The following is a 21076-nucleotide window of genomic DNA, read 5'->3' as shown; positions in this document are numbered from 1 at the left end:
ATGCAGCTCAGTGGCAAAGCACTTGCCTAGTAAGTGCAATGTCCTGGGTCCAATCCCAGTACCAAAAAAAGAAAAGACATACACACACACACACAAATCACAGTTTAAAAAATACAGTTAAGCCGGATGCTGGATGCTCACTCATGTAATCCTAACTACTCAGGAGGCCGAGATTTGAATATTGCAGTTCAAAGCCAGCCCAAGCAGGAAAGTCCTTAAGACTCATCTCCAATAAATTACTCAGAAAAAGCCAGAGGTGGAGCTGTGGATCAAGTGAAGAGTGCTATCCTAGGGTAAAAAGAAGCTTAGGGACAGTGTCTAGGCCTTGAGTTCAAACCCCAGGACTGGCAAAAAAAACAACAAAACAAAACAAAAAACAGTTTAAAAAAAGATGACAGTTGGTGCTGATAGTTTACATCTATAATCCCAGGCCTTGGAGCCTGAGGCAGGAGAGGATCTCAAACAGCAGACTGGCCTATACTGCACAGCAAGTCTGTCAAAAAACAAAACAACTATATGAATGACGTTTTTCTTTGTTGCTTTGGTTGAATCTTTTAAATAACATTATGGACAAGCAGTTAAGAAAATGATAAAAGCTGTTGCCTAAGAAGCATTGTTGGGGCAAGAATAGTACTTTTAGCCAAGTGCTGGTGGCTCACACCTGTAATCCTACCTACTCAGGAGTACTCAGGAGACTGAGATCTGAGGATCTCAGTTCAGTCAAGGCAGGAAGGCCCCTGAGACTCTTATCTCTTAAGTAAGCATAAAAAAGTGGAAGTCTGCCAGGTGCCAGTGGCTCATGCCTATAATCCTAGCTACTCAGGAGGCTGAGATCTGAGGATCAAAGCCAGCCTGGGCAGATAAGTCCTTGAGACTCTTATCTCCAATTAACCACCAGAAGTGGCACTATGGCTCAAGTAGTAGAGCACCTTGAGCTGAAGAGCTGAGGGACAGCACTCAGGGTCCAGAGTGCTTTGAGATAGCATCTCTTAGTAACCTAGGCTGGCCTTGAACTTCTGATCATCCTGCTTCAGCCTCCGAAGTGGCAGGATTAAAGATATTCATGTGAACAAAATAAACAATTTTATTTATTTTCGCCAGTTCTGGGGCTTGAACTCAGGACTAGGCACTGTCCCTGAGCTTCTTTTGCTCAAGGTTAGCACTTTACCAGTAGAGCTACAGCACCATTTATGGCTTTTTCTGATTATATGGCATGCTAGGTGAGCATTCTACCACTAAGCCACATTCCCAGCCCCTATCAAACTCTTTTAGATATGCAAGACAGACTAACTACAACAGACTGAAAAGGTTCCTATGCTAATGCATATAAAAAAGATAATTCACGGAAAATGTGCCAAAATTAACAATACACAGTATATGGTATGAGGAACAGAAATGTCATTGGTCCCAAACCGTATCTGAGGCAAGTGTTTCTGACACTCAGGAGTAAATGAAGGGGGATAGCAGTCCTAGAAAAATCCTAATTTCATAAAGAAGCCAATTCTGTCAGTCTAGAAACTAAACAATTCCAGTCAAACTCTGACCAAGGAAGAGTCTCAGCAACTAAAGTGGCAAGGCTATAGAGACACAGAGGCCCGTGGTCATGGGACAGAGCCTGCTGCTGACTCCTGATGGCATGTGGGCCCATGCTGTGCCATGCAGGGCGCTGAATAGGACCTCTGGCCTCTGCCATACCCTTATCCTATACATCAAGCAACACGGTCCCCAGGCTTTGCCAAATGTCCCCAGCAAGGAGCCAGTGCTTGATGAATATTACAAGGCAGTATGGTTCTGATCCAGGCTCCATGGCAGAATCACTGAATAGAAGTGGAAGCCCACTGTAACTGGATAGAAGGACTCGGGGCTGCATCACTGTGGACACAGTGGGCTGGATGAAAGCAGCACAGGAAGAAGGCTGGTGACCAGACTGAGAGTTTCTACCATGGCCAACGTGGAAATGGGCCCCACCAAGATACACAAATTCAACTGACAGTGAACTACAGAGTCAAGAAGGAAATAGAAAACAGTAGAATGCCCCTACAACTAGAAGCTAAGGATTTCTTTGCCCCTCATTTGTGGCTTTGAGCAGTGAAGCCAGGGCCTTGGGCTTACGAGGCAAGTGCCGTACCACTTGTTCTAAGCCCCAGGTTGTTGAGCTTTTAGTTTGTTTTCCAGAGAAGGTCTCGTGCTAATTTTGCCTGAGATGACCTCAAACTTTGATTCTCCTGTTTCTGCAACCCAAGTAGCTGAGGTTACAGGTGAGTGCCACCACACTGAGCAAAGCCAATCATTTCTTAAGAAACAAATACAAACCATAACCAAAGCTGATCAATTAACTTTTGATTTACACAGAACCAACTCTGAAATACGAAAAGCCACAGATTGTAGAAATTATATGCACAAATAGCAAAGGTCAATATCTACAAGTATGGATGCAAAAAAAAGGAACATAAAGGAATAAAATAAGCGATGGAAATTAAAAGTGAAACCCAAATGTCATTTCATACCAAGCTTTTCTGGCAATGCCACATGCAGCAAGCACGGGGGCATGGAAACCGGCTTCAATGTGTTGGTAAGCCACTGATGGAATCTAGTAAACTTAAAAGACAGGCGCGCCATGTGACTGCTTGCCCCCTACAGAAGTGGGCAGGGAATGTGGTTAGTGGTAGACTGCCTGCCTAGCATGCATGAAGCCCGGGTCTCAATTCAGTACCACATAAACAGAAAAAGCTGAAAGTGGTGCTGTGGTAGGGTGCTAGCCTTGATCAAAAGAAGCTCAGAGACAGTGCCCAGGCCACAAGTTCAAGCCCCGGGACTGGCAAAAAAAAAAAAAAAGAATGCCCCCCTAGACAGCAGCATCAACCTGCAGGTCATATAAAACTTGCCAACAGCTTCACAATCACAAACTCTGGGCCCTCTAGAATGTGGGAGTATATACTTGTAAGGTCTGTCTGTTTATACTAGCTGCCCATAAATGTTCAATGTAAATAAATTTAAGAATAAATAATATCTCAATAAGCCCAAATGTATTATCAAAATGCCTGCCCAATAAGTTTGTGTGTGTTGGGGGCTGGCAATCTCTGCAGTAGGAAGAGGATACATCAGTGGGCACAGCGTCCTCACCTGTGGGGAGGGTATTTTATTTATGTACCCGATGGGCAGCAGATTCATAGATAGGTTTTTATATGTCTGGAATGTTTAAAGCATTTTTAAAGATAGGAGGCAAGTATTAACATGTTTAGTCTGGAAATGGGAGCATATTAAGACTATTGTCAGTTTTTCTCTGGATATTTAAAATGCCTCCTAATTAAAATGAAAACTAGTAATAGAATGTAATAATTTTCATAATGTTAAATAAGACCCTCCTGGGGAAGTTAATAACATCAAGCTAGTATCACAGCTGGCAGCAATCTGAAGACATTTTTGTACTCTACGATGTCTTAGGGACAGGCTCTAAACTAGCACAGGTGGTTTTATCTGCTAGCTCTGTCCGGCCGCACGTTACTGTCCCTGTCCCTGACTGGCACAGACACCCAGTGCTCTATCTTCAGAGCACTGGGTCCACTCTGGGACGAGGGCCTAGTCAGGCTCTGTGGCACAGAGGCAGCCCTGGTTTGCAAGGATTCAACTTTGCTGACCCGCCATGCAGCAGCAGGACCCAAACTCCTAACTGGAAACATGGAGCCAGGGGACAGGTACGGAGCAGGGCATCTCCAAGGGGCTCTGTTAAGAACCTTGACGCCTAGCACAAAATGAAAGCAGTAAAGATGCTTCTCTGAGAAATCAGGAAGCCACCAAGTCAAGGTCAAGGGGAAGCATCTAGTAAGCCCTCACAGCCCCGGGCCCTGCGGGCACAGGGGTTCTGGCTGTGCTTGGGCCGCCCAGCACCCTGCCGCTGCCTTTGGCTCCCTGCTCTATGGCCCACCCAGACGCACCCTGCTCCAAGTGTCACCGCGAGGCCTGCACACTTAGCTAAGTTTCTGGATGAGGCTTTCCATGGGTTTAATTTAAAAATGATGCATGTGACCCTGAAAAAATTCAAACTGTTCTTTCTTAGTGGAGAGAGGCCAAAATGTCAGGTTCACTCCATCAAAGACATTTCTTTTTCTTTGATCAGTTCTTCCAAAGTGAATTTTCTGGCCCATCCTGCTGATGAAGACCCTTCCTTGGGAAAGCCGGGAAGAGCCTGGGGGAGGGTGCTCTGACCATGGCAGGGCTGGGGAGCCCAAAGCCTTCCACTGTCCTCAGTGTGAAATCCAGACACAGCAGTGCCCGCTCCATTGTTGGTTTGCTTTGGTTTTTAAACTGCAAAAGAATGCGCTACTTTCTAGAAACTTGAAGAGAAGTATTCTTGAGATGTTCAAAGCCACAAAAATCCAAGCACTTAACATTTAATTGACCTCGGTCCAATTCACACTTGCTTTGGGCTCGCCCAGCAGGGAGCAGCTGCAGGAGCCGGGCTCAGCGGCTCAGGGTCTGCAGGACCTGGCTCAGTGGCTCAAGGTCTGCAGTACCCGGCTCAGTGATGGCAGTACCCGGGGCTCAGCGTCTGCAGGGGCCGGCTCAGCGTCTGCAGGGGCCGGCTCAGCGTCTGCGGGACCAGGCTCAGTGTCTGCAGGACCAGGCTCAGGGTCCACAGGACCCGGCTCAGGGTCTGCAGGACCCAGCTCAGCGGCTCAGGGTCTGCAGGACCCGGCTCAGTGTCTGCAGGACCCGGCTCAGCGGCTCAGGGTCCGCAGGACCTGGCTCAGCGGCTCAGGGTCCGCAGGACCCAGCTCAGCGGCTCAGGGTCCGCAGGACCCAGCTCAGCAGCTCAGGGTCTGCAGGACCCGGCTCAGCGGCTCAGGGTCTGCAGGACCCAGCTCAGCGGCTCAGGGTCTGCAGGACCAGGCTCAGCGGCTCAGGGTCTGCAGGACCCGGCTCAGCGGCTCAGGGTCTGCAGGGCCTGGCTCAGTGACGGCAGGAGGGCCACTGTGCACACAGCCTCTAAGACCTGTCAGGGTTTTGTTTGTCACCTCTCTCAACTTTCATTTTCTCCACGTCCCCTTGTGCTCAAAAGTGCACACGTAGCACATGCTGACCAAAATGGAGGAAAGGCAATTAAATGGCCCCACAGCCTGTGCTGCCCTGGCCGGCCCTCTGCTCTCAGATCTCTGGGACTCGGAGAATTAAAGACTGGGCTATTTTGTTGTGGCAGCCTTCTGAGTTCCTGCCTGGCAGGATGCAGATTCCTGGCACAAGCTCTCCATTTCCTCCTGAAGGAGAGGCTGAGACCTGAGGTGCTCTGAGGACAAGGGCTGGCTGTTCTACGGATCCCTGCGTGAGATTTGTGAGAACTGGATGCTGCTCAGCTGGGGCTGAGGAGGGAGTGGGTGCCGATGCACCAAGGATGGCAGGAAGGATGCGTGCAAAGAGGCAGGGATCTAGGACGCAACCCCAGGGGACAGAGGAGCCCACCCCCATCTTTAAAGTTCTTGGGCACATAGTTCAGCACCTGCCTGGGGCGACATGAGCTACCCAGCACGCCGCTCTGCCTTCCCCGGCCGCTGTGCCTGAGGCAGCAGGTTCCTAGGAAGGAGAGGCCAAGACAGGAGTCTAGTCTCTACTCCCCTCAGTCACTGCGTGCATCTATGCATCTGATGCTCTTGCTCAGCTACGCAACTGCTTAAACACAGTGGGTCCTTTGCTTCCCCAGGTCCTGCCTGTGCAACCAATCTGGTTTGGGGTACGTAATCAGGGCCTGTCCTGAACATGTACAGGGGCCCCTTCATTCTAATCATAACAATATATAGCTCTGCACACAGCACTGAAGATATATTAGGTGTTACAAATAACCTGAAGGTGATTTAAGCATGTACTATGTCATTTTATGTAAGGACTAGAGCATGCATGGGAATTGGTATCCATGAGGAAAGTTACACATAAGGAGGGATGGCTGTGTATCAGGACACATCCGGATGATGATCACCCCACAAACATCCTTAGGAGCCGGGCACTGGTGGTTCACGCCTGTAATCCTAGCAACTCAGGAAGCTGAGATCTGAGGATTGTGGTTCAAAGCCAGCTGGGTAGTAAAGTCCACGAGACTCTTATCTCCAATAAACTACTCAGAAAAAGGCTAGGAGAAGTGCTGTAGCTCAAGTGGTAGAGCACTAGCCTTGAGCACAGAGAGGCTCAGGGACAGTGCCCAGGCCCCGAGTTCAAGCCCGACAACTGGCAAAAAACAAAAAGCCCGAAAGTACATCCTTACAAAGAACTTTTCAATTCTCAGAAATGAACCCAGAAGCCTTGTGCAAGCCCTGAGCCACATCCCTAGTCCCTCAAAGGTTCTTAGTAATGGGGGTGGGGGGGAAGTGGGAAGAAACTCTATACAACATAGAGCCATATACATGTTTAGCTTTATGCCAATTATATAAGTAGAATCCTGAAAGAACCAGGGTATAGAATTATGGGCAATTTTTGTCTTTGTCTTATTTGAAAAATTATTTTAGCTTAAGGTGTAGCACAGGCATGTGGGAAGGCCTGGGTCAGTCTTGTGTCCTACAAACAGCAGCAAGGTGTCTTCTGGCCAGACCTGATGGTGCACAGGCTTCTGAATCCCAGCACTGTGGAGGCAGGGGGATCTGGAGTTCAGGGCATAGCGAGGCCCTGTCTTGAAAAATCAATCCCTGTCCCCTCAAAAAAAAAAATCTTACAACTGTCAACTAGAGCTACTGCAAGAGGCAGAACAAGGGCTCGTCAGGCCCTGAGCTTGGTCTGGTGGGTTTATTACAGGGAGATCCACGCAGAAGGATTACAACATGCCCAGTGCATGGGCGGAGCCCTGCTCCAGCTTACCTCGCCTCTCCGAGATCTGCAGGTAGCCTGTGGAAAGGTACTGCTCCATGTCCTGCTGGAAAGCTTCCTCAAAGAACTTCTGCCGCTCTTTCAGCTTTGTCTGCTGGGTGTGCTCCATGTCCAGGACTTTCTGCGTGTGCTTTGCATCAAGTTCAGCTGAGGAAGTGGAATGATGGGGTTAGGGTTTGCAAAGGGGCTGCATGGGAAGTGGTGTACAGCTCGCAGACCTGGGCTGCGCCCTGGCTGTGGGGTGCACAGCCCGCAGACCTGGGCTGCGCCCTGGCTGTGGGGTGCACAGCCCGCAGACCTGGGCTGAGCCCGCAGACCTGGGCTGCGCCCTGGCTGTGGGGTGCACAGCCCGCAGACCTGGGCTGCGCCCTGGCTGTGGGGTGCACAGCCCGCAGACCTGGTTGCACCCTGGCTGTGTGGGCAGTGGCCAACTCAGCAGCACCTGTGGCACTGCCTTCCATTACTGGTCACTTGGCTCTCTGCCCCTCCTTTGCACGTGCTGACCCCTCTGCTGGAATGACTTCCCTCCCTCACCCTCTGCCCCCGCCACTCCCCACAGCCAGCAGCTGCTTTTGTCTCAGGACCAACTGCTCATGCAATGCTTCTGCTGGTTCAAGTACAATGTGTTCTTCCGCTGACTGAACACATCACTGGGTGCCATCTCTCACACGATAAAGACATGGAGTTCTTGGAATGTCTAGGCTTAGCTATGCTATTACCACCTGTGTACCTGGCTATGAGACAGACACAGTAACTCAATATACACATGAAACTTGGATGAAATAATGTGGAACTATTTTAGAGGGCAGGTGAGAAAGGCCCTTGAGGTGAGGCCTGAGAAGGACTGATATAAGACACCGCAGGCTTGTCATTCAAACAAAAACCCTGACACACAGCTGATGAGCCTTCTAGGGGTTCACCTTTTCTCCACCCCTGCCTGGAGACCGCACAAAACAATATGAGGACTAAAGACTTAAACTTGTAGTTATTTCTAGACTTGTTTTTCTTTCACACAGAATGTCATTAGAATCCTAGCTTGGCTTCAGAGCTGTTGCAGACTTGCCCACTATGTGCTGTAGCCCCGAGTTCTGTGCCCAGGCAGCACTGCGGCACAGGTGGCTTCATAAAATGGGGGAGTGTCCGAGTGCACCTGACCTACCAAGGGCACAGGGCTTGCTTGTTTTGGCTGACTTTTAATGACCGAGGGAGCAGGGAACGCAGGTTCATCAGGGAGCCCAGAGCAGCCCCAGGTGGTGGCCCAGGATCCACATGAGCCTGTAAGCAGATTCTGATCCAGTGCCTCCACAAAGCCAGTGGACACCTGAATTTCAGCTCTGTGGGACCCTGGGCAGAAAGCACAGTAACACTGGGATGGATTTCTTACTCAGTCTGCTTGTGGGTACATTAGTGCTGTTTTAAAACTACTGTGTTTGTGAGAGCTAGTAAACAGTAAGGTGGGTGGGATTCCTCCAAGTGAGCTGTGTGAATTCAAGCTGTGGCAGACACTGCAGGGCTGGGTCTGAAAGGAGCAAAGCTCAGCTTTGGCACTGTTGAGGTTCAATGCTAGTGCGTCACTCAAGGCCTCGCACTCCCTGGATCATCTTTTGGGGGAAGGAGGAAATCACCATCTTTGGGATGTTATCAAGTCCTCTTTAATTAAAAAGCAACAACAGATCTTCCCCGTGCTCACAGGGAAGCTGTGCCAGTGGAAAGGGTGCAGGTGTCAGCGCAGTTCTAAATCAAGTCCTGTCCTATTAACAGATGCTGCTGGCCTCTCCTCACACCTGTTAGTCCACCTCTCTGCTGCCAGGCCAGGGTGGGCGGTCCTCCCTCTGGCCAGGCCCCGGCACCTCTACGCTTTCCGTCAGTGTCCTCTGAACCCTGAGCAGCCCGTGAGCCACAATGCCTGAGGTTCTGGGGAGGTGAGGCAGCTCTCAACAATGGCTGATATTTTTTATTTTGGAGGACCTGTGCTTTTTATATTTTTTATTTTGGTGGACCTGTGCTTTTTATATTTTTTATTTTGGAGGACCTGTGCTTTTTATATATATATATTTTATTTTGGAGGACCTGTGCTTTTTATATTTTTTATTTTGGTGGACTTGTGCTTTTTTATGTTTTTTATTTTGGAGGACCTGTGCTTTTTATATTTTTTATTTTGGAGGACCTGTGCTTTTTATATATTTTTTTATTTTGGTGGACCTGTGCTTTTATTTAGCACAGATACTTTACTACTTTGAGCCATAGTTCCAGCTCTTTTTACTTTAATTATTTTTGAGGTAGGGTTTTGTGTTTTGTCAGAGTTAGCTTAAGCCATGATCCTCTACCTCCAGAACAGCTAGAATTACCTGTGTAAATGAGTGTATCTGGTTTATTTGTTAAGATGAGGACTCACTAACTTTTTCACCTGACCTCAATTTAAGATACTCCCAGCCTCTGCTTCTGAGTAGCTGAGATTCTAGGCTTGGAAGCACCACGTCCAGGCCTGAGATTTTAAAACATGTTGCTGTCTGTCTGGTTATTTCAAGTATTTTCCGCCATCCTGGTTGGCTCACTTTATTCCAGATGTTCTCTTGCATCTCTGGGCCAGCTTCTCCCTGGGGTTCACTGCATACCAAGTCCAGCAACACTGTTTCAGCTACACATTTAGTATGAAGTGAGAAAACTCATGGCAGACATTAAAAAGTACCTCTGCTGCTCAGAGATTAAGAAGGATGCCCCTCGGCCATGACCTGGAGACATTATAATTGTGCTGTGTGTCCTGAAACCATCCACTGGGCCGACATCAAGAAACGACCACAGGGGCCAAGATGGCGATGGCACAGTAGGGAAACACCACAGCTCTCTCCAACCAAATAAGAGAGTTTGGGTTTCAATGCTCTGTTTCTCCAAGAGACCAACAACTACAAAAAGGCAAATACTCAGAGAGATACAGGAAGTGAAAAAAAAGAAAAGGAAAAAACCCTTTAGAACCTACACAGAGATGGTCAAGTGGGAAGACCCTTCCCCCCACCACCCCCCTTGCTGGCAGCGTGGCTCTATGCTAAGCCACCCAGGTGGCCTGGTCCGGGGCTCACTGGGGCCCACAAGAGTCCCAAGCCTCCAAGAAGACTCTCATGAGACGGCGGAGAGTGCAAACAGAGACAGAAAATTCGGAGCTCAGAACCTGCACGAAGACCCCTCCACCCCTGCCAAATAGCCTGGCCCACGGCAGTGGGAGACCCCAGAACCACAGCGGTCTGACCCATAGAAGGCCAGTGCAAAAAAAAACGCCTGTGGCACCAACCCAGATAGCATAAACAGAGGCAGAGACTGTGAAACACAGATCCGGCCCACACCACCACCCAGCACAGCCCACAAGCATTTCAACGAATGCCGAACACGGTGGCCACGGTGCACAAAAACAGTGATTTGCCACAGCACCGCTGGACAGCTCCCAACCAGCTCCAGGATAAGTGAGTCTCCACAGGGGATGCCTCCACCCCCACAGGAGACCAGTACTTGACTTGTACCAGAACTTTACTTGTACCCCTCCCCCTACCACTGGGCTACAGGGTCCTACAGAAGCTGGGAACTGTGCAAGCATACCAGCAACCTGTGGGTACCCAGGCTTGATTGGCCAAGAATGCCCTCGAGTCCCAGGTAGGAGCCCATTTGTCTCTGACTGGTCAGGTTCTGAGCACACACCTCAGCAGAGGGTGGAGTGTGTCTGCCCACCAGAATCTAACAAAAGTAAGCCCTATGTGGGCCAGACCAGCAGCTGGAAAGAAGCACCGCCCCCAACAGAACTGAGACCAGTTCTCTCAACCAGCCCAGGGCCGAGAGCAAGCTTCATCAATTGATCCAAGAACCAATCCAGAACAAAACAAAGGCAGCCACCTAGCAACCAAAACAGTCAGGGTTTGGAATTGGTCTCCAATAATACCTGAATCCACATGCGAAAATCACAGTGAAAAATTACAAGATTTATCAGCTGCCAAGAGAGCAAACCAGACCCAAAGGCCAGCATCCACTCCCGAAAGGACTCCAGTGGAAGTGAAAAACAAACAGCACATCCAGGAAATGAGAGAGGCAATGACTCAAGAATTAAAGCGAGAAATGCATCAGAAATTTAAAGAACAAAGAAGTGAATTACCAAAAGAGATCCAAGATTTCAAACAAGAAATGCATTCAAGATAGATGCAATACATGCCTCACTAAAAGATGAGATTAGCCAGGTGCTGGTGGCTCACACCTGCAATCCTAGCTACTCAGGAGGCTGAGATCTGAGGATCGAGGCAAGAAAGTTCAATTAACCACCAGAAAATCAGAAGTGGTGCTGTGGCTAAAGTGGTAGAGTCCTAGCCCTACCTGAAAAGCTGAAGGACAGTGCCCAGGCCTAGAGTTCAAGACCCACAACTGACAAACAAACAAACAAACAAACAAAAAAGAGATGAGATTCATACTCTGAGAACCAATGTAAAAATCATAAATGTCTCAATTTCCTCCATGCAAAATTCAATTTCCTCCATGCCAAACCACAATGGAAGCCACAGTTAATAGAGTGAATGAAATGGAAAACAGAATATCAGATACTAAAGACAAATGAAGGAAGTGGAAAAAAGTTACAGATATGGAAAAAACACTCAAAATATGCCAAAAGGAAGCCCAAGAACAAGCAGAGTGCCAAGAAATTTAACCTTCGTATAATTGGGGTAGATGAAGGTGAGGAATACCAGAATAAAGGAATGCAACTTATTCAATAAGATCTTCATTGTAAATTTCCCCAGTCTTAAAAGAGAAAATCTGAACTACATAACAGAGGCTTACAGAAACCAAACAAGCAGGATCCCAGGAGGAACACTTTTATGCACATTATAGTAAAAATGCTAGATTTCAGCAATAAAGAAACAATCCTACATGCAGCAAAAGCAAAAAAGGAGCTATATTACAAGGGGGAAAAATTAGAATCACTGCAGATCTCTCCTCAAAGACACTGAATGCAAGGAAAGCCAGGGAAAGTACCATCTGGGCCCCGAGAACCAATAACTGCCAGCCCAGACTGGTGTATCCAGCAAAGCTAGCATTCACATTCAACAAAGAAACTAAACTTTTAACAGTAAAGAAAAACTAAATGAATTCATAATAAGCCAGCAATACAAAGAATATTAAGAGGGGAACTACAATCTGAAAAAAAACAATCAAGATCAGGGATCCATACCAGATAGATACCACTAGGAGACCAACTTAGTAAATATAGGAAGAAAGGAAAGAAGAAATGCTTAGGAAATCAGGAAAATGTTAGGAAATACAAAACACCTCTCTATTATAACCATAAACATTAATGGACTCAATTCACCATTCAAAAAAAAGAACAGATTGGATCAGAAAACAAGATCCATCAATTTGTTGTCTTCAAGAGACCCATCTCACAGCCAAAGATAAAAACAAACTCTGAGTGAAAGGATGGAGGAAGATCTACCATGCAAATGCTCCCAGCAAGAAGGTAGAGTTACCATCCTAATAACTGATAAAATAAACCTTACATTAAGATCATTAAAAAAGATAAAGAAGGTCACTACATATTAATACAGGGAACAATTCAAGAAGAGTGTATCAACATTGTCAATCTATACTCTCCAAATATCAGTGCACCCAAATATGTTAAGCAAATACTCTCAGACTTAAAGGAAAAGATAGATTCAAATACAATAATATTAGGAGACTTTAATACTCCACTCTCACCAAAGGACAGGTCTACCAATCAGAGAACTGGCAAAGACATCTCCGAATTAAGTGATGCCATATCTCAAACAGACTTAACTGACATATACCAAGTTTTCCACCAAACAACAACCCAACACACGTTCTTCTCAGCAGCCCGTGGAACTTTCTCCAAAGTGGATATCTTAGTTCATACAAGGAACTTAAACAAATACAAGACGATCCACATAATCCCCTGTATTCTTTCTGACCATAGTGGAATCAAGCTAGTTCTCAATAACAAAGCATACAGTAGAAATTACTCAAACACATGGAAATTAAACAGCATACTGCTGAGCAACACATGGGTCACAGACAAAATTAAAGAAGAAATCAAAAAGTTCCTACAATTCAATGAAAATGAATATACATCACAACCGGTGGGCTAAGGCAAAAGCAAATGTATTGCTCTCAGTGCACACATCAAGAAAACAGAGAGAGACCAAGTAAACGATCTCATGATGCAACTGAAACTGCTAGCGAAACAAGAAAAAGTTGAACCTAAGGTTACTAAATGGAGTGAGATAACCAAAATAAGAGTTGAAATTAATGATAGAGACTAAGAAAACTATAAACAAAATTAATAAAACAGAAAGCTTGTTTTTTGGGAAAAAAACAATAAAATTGATGGATCTCTGTCAAGACTAACTACAAAAAGAAAAGAGGAGACTCATATCAGTAAGACCAGGGATGCCATGAGAAAAATCACAACAAATACTCAAGACATCCAAATAATTATAAAGAATTATTTCCAAACTCTGTACTCACTAAGGAAGGAAAACCTAGCAGAAATGAATTTCTAGAGAAATACAAAGCGCCCAAACTGAACCAAGAAGAAATAAATCAATTAAGTAAGCCAATAACTTACAATGAGATAGAGGAAGCAATCAAAAGTTTTCCAACAAGGAAAAGCCCAGGACTGGATAGATTCACTACAGAATTCTATACGACTTTTAAAGAGGAACTAATACCCACACTCCTCAAGCTCTTCCAAGAAATAGAAACAGAGGGAGCAATCCCAAACTCACTCTATGAAGCCAATATCACACTCATCCTCAATCCAGGAAAAGACTCAACAAAAAAAGAGAACTACAGACCAATCTCTTTGATGAACACAGATGCAAAACTCCTCAATCAAATTTTAGCCAACAGAATCTAGAAATGTATCAAAAAAACCATAAATTACAATCAAGTAGGCTTCATCAGAGAGATGCAGGGATGGTTTAACATACATAAATCAATAAATGTAATGCATCACATTAACAGATCCAAGGTCAAGAACCACATGATTATCTCCATAGAAAAGGCTTCTGACAGAATACTCATTCATGTTAAAAGCTCTGGAGAAAATAGGAATAGAAGGAATATTCCTTAAAACAATAAAAGCCTTATACAACAGACCAATAGCCATTATTATACTTAATGGGAAAAATACAACCAATTCCCCTAAAAACAGGAACAAGGCAAGGATGCCCACTCTCTCCACTGGAATCCTTACCCAGAGCAGTAAGGCAAGAAAATGACAATAAAGGGATCTGCATAGGGGAAGAAGAAGTTAAACTATCCCTTTTTGTAGATAAAATGATTTTTATATCTTAATGATCCAAAAAGCTCAACCCCCAAACTCTTAAGAGTATTATAAACCACTTGGCAAAGCAGCAGGATACAAAATTAACCCACAAAAGTCAGTCACCTTTCTGTACACCAACAATGTACGAGCAGAAATGGAAATCAAGGAAACAACACCATTCACAATAATCTCAAAAATAATCTAGGAATTAACCTAACCAAAGATGTAAAGGATCTATTTAATGAAAACTATAAAAGCCTAAAAAAAGAAATCATACAGGACACTGGAAATGGAAAGATCACCCACCCCCCTTCTTGGATCGGCAGAATAAATATAGCGAAAATGGCCACACTGCCAAAATTGATTTATAAATTCAATGCAATTCCCATTAAAATTCCAGTGACATACTTCACTTAAATAGAGAAAACAGCCCCAAAATTCATATGGAACAACAAAAGATCTAGAATAGCCAAAGCAATTCTAGAAAAAAAAAAAAAGAATGTGGGCGGGATCACAATACCGATTTCAAGCTCTACTATAGAGCCTTAATAACAAAGACAGCTTGGTATTGACACAAAAAGAGACCCGAAGACCAATGGAACAATTAGAAGACCCAGAAATAAAACCACATATTACAGTCAGTTGATATTTGACAAAGGAGTCAAAGATATGCAGTGGAAGAAGCTGGGAAAACTGGGTGGTCACATGCAGAAAACTAAAAGTGGACCCTAGTCTATCACCATGCACTAACATCAACTCGAAATGGATTAAAGATCTCAACATCAAACCTGAAACTCTGAAATTACTGCAGGACAGAGTAGGAGAGACACTTGAACTTATAGGCACAGGCAGGAACTTCCTGAACAGTCCCAGAGCCACAACAAATTGGAGAGAGACTCAGTAAATGGGACTACCTTAAAATAAAGAGTGTCTGCACAGCTAAAGACATAGCAACCAAACTAGAAAGACAGTCAACTAATTGGGAAAAAATATTTGCCAGCAATGTATCAGACAAGGGCCTAATATCCAGTATATATAGGGAACTCAAGAAACTAACTTCTCTCAAATCTAACACATCAATCATTAAATGGGCAAGGGAGCTAAAGAGAGACTTCTCAGAAGAAGAGATAAAAATGGCAAAGGAACATTTGAGAAAATGTGCATCATCCCTGGCTGTAAAGGAAATGCAAATAAAAACAACCCTAAGATACGATTTTATTCCCATCAGTATGGCTGATATCCTAAATTCAGCCAACAATTGCTAGAGGGGATATAGAAAAAAAGGAACCCTACTGCATTGCTGGTGGGAACATTAATATAACCACTTTGGAGAGCAGTCTGGAGGTACCACAGAAAGTTAAATATAGACCTCCCCTGTGACTCAACCATACCACTTCTAGGCATCTACCCTGAGCAACAGGAACCAGGATACAAGGACACATGCACCTCCATGTTCGCTGCAGCACTGTTCACAATAGCCAAGATATGGAAACAACCCAGATGGCCCACCACAGATGAGTGGATCCAAAAATTGTGGTACCTATATACAATGGAATATTATGCAGCAATTAGAACAGGCAAAATAATGGAATTTGCATGGAAATGGATGGAGCTAGAGCAAATCATTTTGAGTGAGGTAAGCCATGAGCAAAGAGACAAATGGCACATGGTCTCCCTGATAAGTAGATGCTAAAGCCAAAATGCAAGGAGATATGACAAAGTAAACAGGACTCGAGAAACAAAGGACTTCCACTCATTTTGCATATCATTGCTAAGTGAATCCATGTTCTTCACCATCATATATGGTGTGTACACGTGTGCATCTGAGGGAAGCTAGGAGGAGGACATAGAACCAAAAGGAGATGGGAAAACAGAAGAGAGGGGGCCACCAGCTGCACTGGACAGCGATGAAAATGAACTAAGCAACTCAAAGGCAGCAATGGGAGGGAGGGAGTGAGAGGGAAAGAGGGAACAGATTACACTAAGCAAAAGGAAAGAAGTGTAAACATCAGCCAATGTGGATTAACTGTATTGTCAAAGCTCATAGACCATGATAATGACAATTTACCTTGTGAGGGTTAAAATGTATTTGCGGCTTTAACTAAATATCACTATTCCACAATACTGTGAAATATGTGAATTTTTTTTTATATTTTAATCATTAAAAACGCAGAGCTATGTTTTTTGTTGCTGTTCATGCTATTATTGATAAAGCCTTATCATGTACATGTGTTCTAGATTTTTTCTTCCAAAGAATACCCTAAGCGTCTCCACTTCCCTGCTTCAAAACACAAAAGTTTACAAAGCAAAAGTTTTAATGTATCCCCTCCTTTATAAATGTTAGAACATTAGAAATATTGTGCAACTGTGGTTTTCTTGATTCAGTTGAATTTATGTAATTACCTAATCTCAGTAAGAAATTTAAAAAACCTTAAAACTAAAAAAAGGGGAGAAAAAGACAAAGGAACAGCTACATCTGGGAATGGTGCAGCGGCTGAAGGATAGCAGAAGGAAAATGCCAACTCCAGAGGGTAGCAGCACCACCAGAATCAGGCTGGGTGACAACCAAAGCCACAGAACCTTCTAGGAGGAACCGTGCCTCTTATTCACACCTTGATGCCATTTGTACACTGGAGAAAGCCAAACACAGAGTTAAAGGGTGTTAGCAAACAGCCTCAGTATAAAAAAGATGAAATCATTTTTCTCTATGGAGAGGAGGAATAGTCATTAGTCCCATTATTAACACAGGTGTGAGTCTCTATTTTTTTTTTTTTTTTGGTCGGTCGTGGGGCCTGAACTCTGGGCCTGGGCGCTGTCCCTCAGCTCTTCAGCTCAAGGCTAGCGCTCTACCACTTGAGCCACAGCGCCACTTCCGGCTTTTTTCTTTTTGCTTATGTGGTGCTGAGGAATCGAACCCAGGGCCTCAGGCATGCAAGGCAAGCGCTCTACCACTGAGCCACCTTCCCAGCCCCGCGGGGTCCATTCTTGATGGTGCACTGAGGCACAGAGGTGGCACAGAGGCATGTGACATATCCCAGACACGTCTGACCCTACGTTCTCACAGAGCTGAGGAGAATGATGATTGAAGATGGCCCTGTGGCAGCCAGGACAATAAGAATAAGCCTCTCTGTAAGAGGCAAGGAAAAGCCTTTCAAGCAAAATGTAAAAAGAGTAATAAACATTTAAATATAAATTGAGAAAAAATTGATAATCTACATTAAAAATGTTTTTTCATTCCAAAACAAGACTAAGAATAAATCTTAAAAATACATGATTTATATATTTGTAATTTAATATTTTTACATGGGGCTACGGAATATGAATTTTATACTAACACACAGCACTCGAGTTTGTGATCCTAGCTCCTTGGGAGGCAGGGTCAGGGGGATCTCAATTGGAGAACAGCTTAGGGAGAAAGAAGTTCATGTGACACCATCTGAACTGAAGGCTAGGCATGGTGGCAAGTATGGGAAAAGCACAGTGGCTAGCCACAGTGGCTTAGGCATAGCCGCCAGCCCAGGTATAAGTGAGACTCAATCCCAAAAATAACCAATGCAAAGAGAGACTGGAGGCATGGATCAAGTGATAAAGTACCTGCCTTATAAGCAAGCAGCCCTGAGTTCAAATCCCAGTACTGTCCACCGCCCCCCCCCACAATAATTTCTGGGACAAACACTCAAAAGACCAATTGTTGAGTTGTATGGTGGTAATTTGCTTTCCAGCTCTCCAGACAGGTGATTATTCTAGTTGCATCTCATGACCAGATGTGACAGTGACCCTGATTCTGTGTTCAAGGCAGCATCTGGTGGTCCTATACTAACTCTAAGAACCTGTTTCCTTCCATTCCAATACATGCGTCTAAAGGTACTTTTAGTCCATTGAGATAGTTTTCTTTTTGTTCCCTTCAGTTTGTTTCTCTTTTTTTACTAAACGTAAAAAAAAATTATATTCAGAAACTGAAGAGCTATTAGACAAAAAATATAAGATTTTCCTTCCTTCCTTCCTTCCTTCCTTCCTTCCTTCCTTCCTTCCTCTTTCTCTTCCCCTCCCTCTCTCTTTCTCTTCCCCTCCCTCTCTCCTTCCCTTCCTCCCTTCCCCTTCCCTTTCCTTTCCCTCTACTCCACTCTTCCTTTTCCCTCCCCCCCTCTTTCTTCTTGTTTTTTCTTTTTGTGTTGGTCCTAGGTCTTGGAATTCAGGGCCTGGGTCCTGTTTCTAAGCTTTTTTACTCAAGGCTAGCAATCTACCACTTGAGCCACAGCTCCATTTCCAGCTCTTTAGTGGTTAACTGGAAGAGAAAGAGTCTCCTATTCCTGCCCAAGATGGCTTTAAACTGCGATCCTCAGAACTCAGCCTCATGAGTAGCTAGGCTTACAGGCACAAGCCACCAGTGCCCAGCTACATTTTCATTCCACTTTAGTTTCAAAATAAGGCACAGTCAGTCATTCTAAACGTCTTCCCTATCTTTCCTGTACTTCACGTGCCAAATGAATATAAACTGTTTCATGAGACCTTTAAATAATATTTTCATGCGATTGCAGTGTTTTTATACTTCTAAGCCTTGTGTTTCATAGTTTTAAGAGTTTTATATCCAGCCTTCATCAAGAATTAAGTTTCTAATACTGGGGGTGTAGCTCAGCAGTGAAGGGCTTCCCTAGTATGCCCAAGGTCCTGAGTTCCACCCTACTCTTTTTTTGCCCAAACAGTTTCAGAGACAGACAAAATTATTTCATGTCATATTTATTTCTGTGAGTATTCTACAGCATGAGAGCATTTACTCTTTAGAACTGGTATTTGGAAGAAAAATCTGTGCACATGACAGTGTGTGGGGTAAGGAACTAGTATGTCCAGGGACATGCAAACTACAAGTGACCTACCGCTGAGCTACATTCCCAGCCCAAGTTAGTGCATTTTAAAAAGCTTCACTTTTTACATACTTCACTCTTGTTTGCCGAACCCTCCAACACACATATTCCCCTCTCATAGTGTTATAAATGGTACTTTAAAATTTCTTTTACATTCAGCTAAGAAAGAAATATCCTTACCCAAACTGTCATAGCTAAGAAAAACAACAAGGGTTTATAATCAGAATAAATAACACTTACAATACAGAGAACTCATGCAGCTCTCAGTGGTTCACCAGGTTCAGTGCTGGAGTGGAAGTGCTGTTTCCTACGCTCTTGCCACAGGAAACACTAGTCTAGTACCTAAGCTTCTGGACTTGTTTACATTTCTGTCAATTATTCTGAAGGAAATGATCACTGTCTTGAGTAGCAGCAAACACTAGGGAAGCACAGTGTGTATGACAAGGTTTCTGGACAGTAAGATAATATCTGGTAGTGCCTTCCAGTTCTGGGAGGGGCAAGGCCACTTAGAACAGCCAATTCTGGCTGCAGGGCCAGAGCATGGCCCTGTTCTGAGTACTACTGAGGTCCTTAATTTCCCATTATCTGAACAACAGGGTCTGGATGACAATGACCTCAATTCTTAAATCTTCCAATTCCATTTTACTTTTGATTAGAGATAATCCCAACTCTTGCCTAATTTTTAGTGAAATTATATGCATATTAAATTAGCATTAAGGGTTTTAAAACCTTTTGAATTAGAGCGTGACATTCCAAGAATATTAACTTTAGCTAGTAACAAAAAACCTGAAGGTATTTTTTTAATTATCTTGCTGGCTGTATTCTTGTTTGTTTTGCTTAAAGAATGATTAGAGGCAGGAGCAGGGTAAAGAGGGCATGCTTAATAGCATGGTCCTGGGTTTAAGCCTCAGCATAAGGATTTATGATCGGGAGCACACAGCTTCAGATGAATGGCTAGCTGAGAACCAGGCCATCTGTGACAGATCTCCATTGGGAGGCCAACAGTGCTGAGTGGTTGACCAGGTGGCGTCTAGAATGTTGGTCCTTTGCAGAAGATAAGGAAAACACTGAACTGGAAAAGAGGATGCTGTTGAAACAATGGTGCAAAGCCTTGCGGAAATGCTACACTGTGACATGTTCACAGAATATACTTCTACTGAAATATAAAATACTGCCTATACTACTGCCTAAATATAAAATAAAAAAAATACTGCCTAAAAGATCAAGAGGACATCATGGCCCATTCTTTCAGTTGGTTTCCATACATAGTCCATATATATGAGTGAAAACACAATCCATACTAGAGGCTTTGTTACAGATGTAAGACAACAGTCTAACTGCCTACACTGCATTTCCCCCATATTAACCTACGTATCAAGAATTATGTAGGAAGGGCTGGGGGTTTAATTCAGTGGCAGATAGCACTTGCCTAGCATACACCAGGCCCCAGGTCATAACACATGTGCAAGTACACATACATATATCCTCTTCCAGAAAACAGACAACAAATTATTTGGGGAAGAAAATCAGAGAGGCTTAAATCACTATAGTTTCGAACTCAAACAAGATTTAACACTACTATAAATTGTAGAAAAAAAAAGTATAACCCCATACATGTGTCCATGAGAGACATGCTACTTGAGTCCATTCAGAGCAGGTCCTGAGTCATTAGGCCTATCTAACACTGGAAGATACCCATGAGCTGGCAAAACGAGAGTTGCTAGGCTCTTTGCCCATCTCCTTGCCATGCTGTGGGGCCAGAGAACCTGTGCTCCTAACTGATGCCTGGGTATGGACCAGGCTTTGAAAATGCTATAGACGGAAGTGGTGCTGTGGCTCAAGTGGTGGAGTGCTAGCCTTGAGCTGAAGAGCTGAGGGACAGTGCGTGGGCCCAGAGTTCAAAACCCCATGATCAACAAAAAAAAAGAAAAGAAAAGAAAGAAAATGCTGTAGAGTGTCTGTGAAATTATTCAGAGGAAGAAAGGCTCCAGCAGAAGCCAGGCTCCCCATCATGGTGGAGCACTGCCCACGGCCACCTCATTGTGAAGGATGAGCT

The 21076-nt window shown here is 44.5% G+C and overlaps 1 protein-coding gene across 1 annotated transcript in view; it reads right to left on the bottom strand.

Moving 5' to 3' along the window:
• Window positions 1–21076, bottom strand: part of Dtnbp1 (dystrobrevin binding protein 1) — an 84597-nt gene that overhangs the window by 2873 nt on the left and 60648 nt on the right. Inside the window, exon 7 of the mRNA XM_013030464.1 lies at window positions 6838–6993. Coding sequence (XP_012885918.1) covers window positions 6838–6993 — 156 coding nt within the window. The remainder of the gene's footprint in view (window positions 1–6837; window positions 6994–21076) is intronic.

The sequence above is a fragment of the Dipodomys ordii genome, unplaced genomic scaffold (assembly GCF_000151885.1).
Source record: "Dipodomys ordii isolate 6190 unplaced genomic scaffold, Dord_2.0 Scaffold130, whole genome shotgun sequence".
Taxonomy (NCBI): domain Eukaryota; kingdom Metazoa; phylum Chordata; class Mammalia; order Rodentia; family Heteromyidae; genus Dipodomys; species Dipodomys ordii.
The sequence above is the reverse complement of the archived record's forward strand: the minus strand, read 5'-3'. Positions and strand labels throughout refer to the sequence as shown.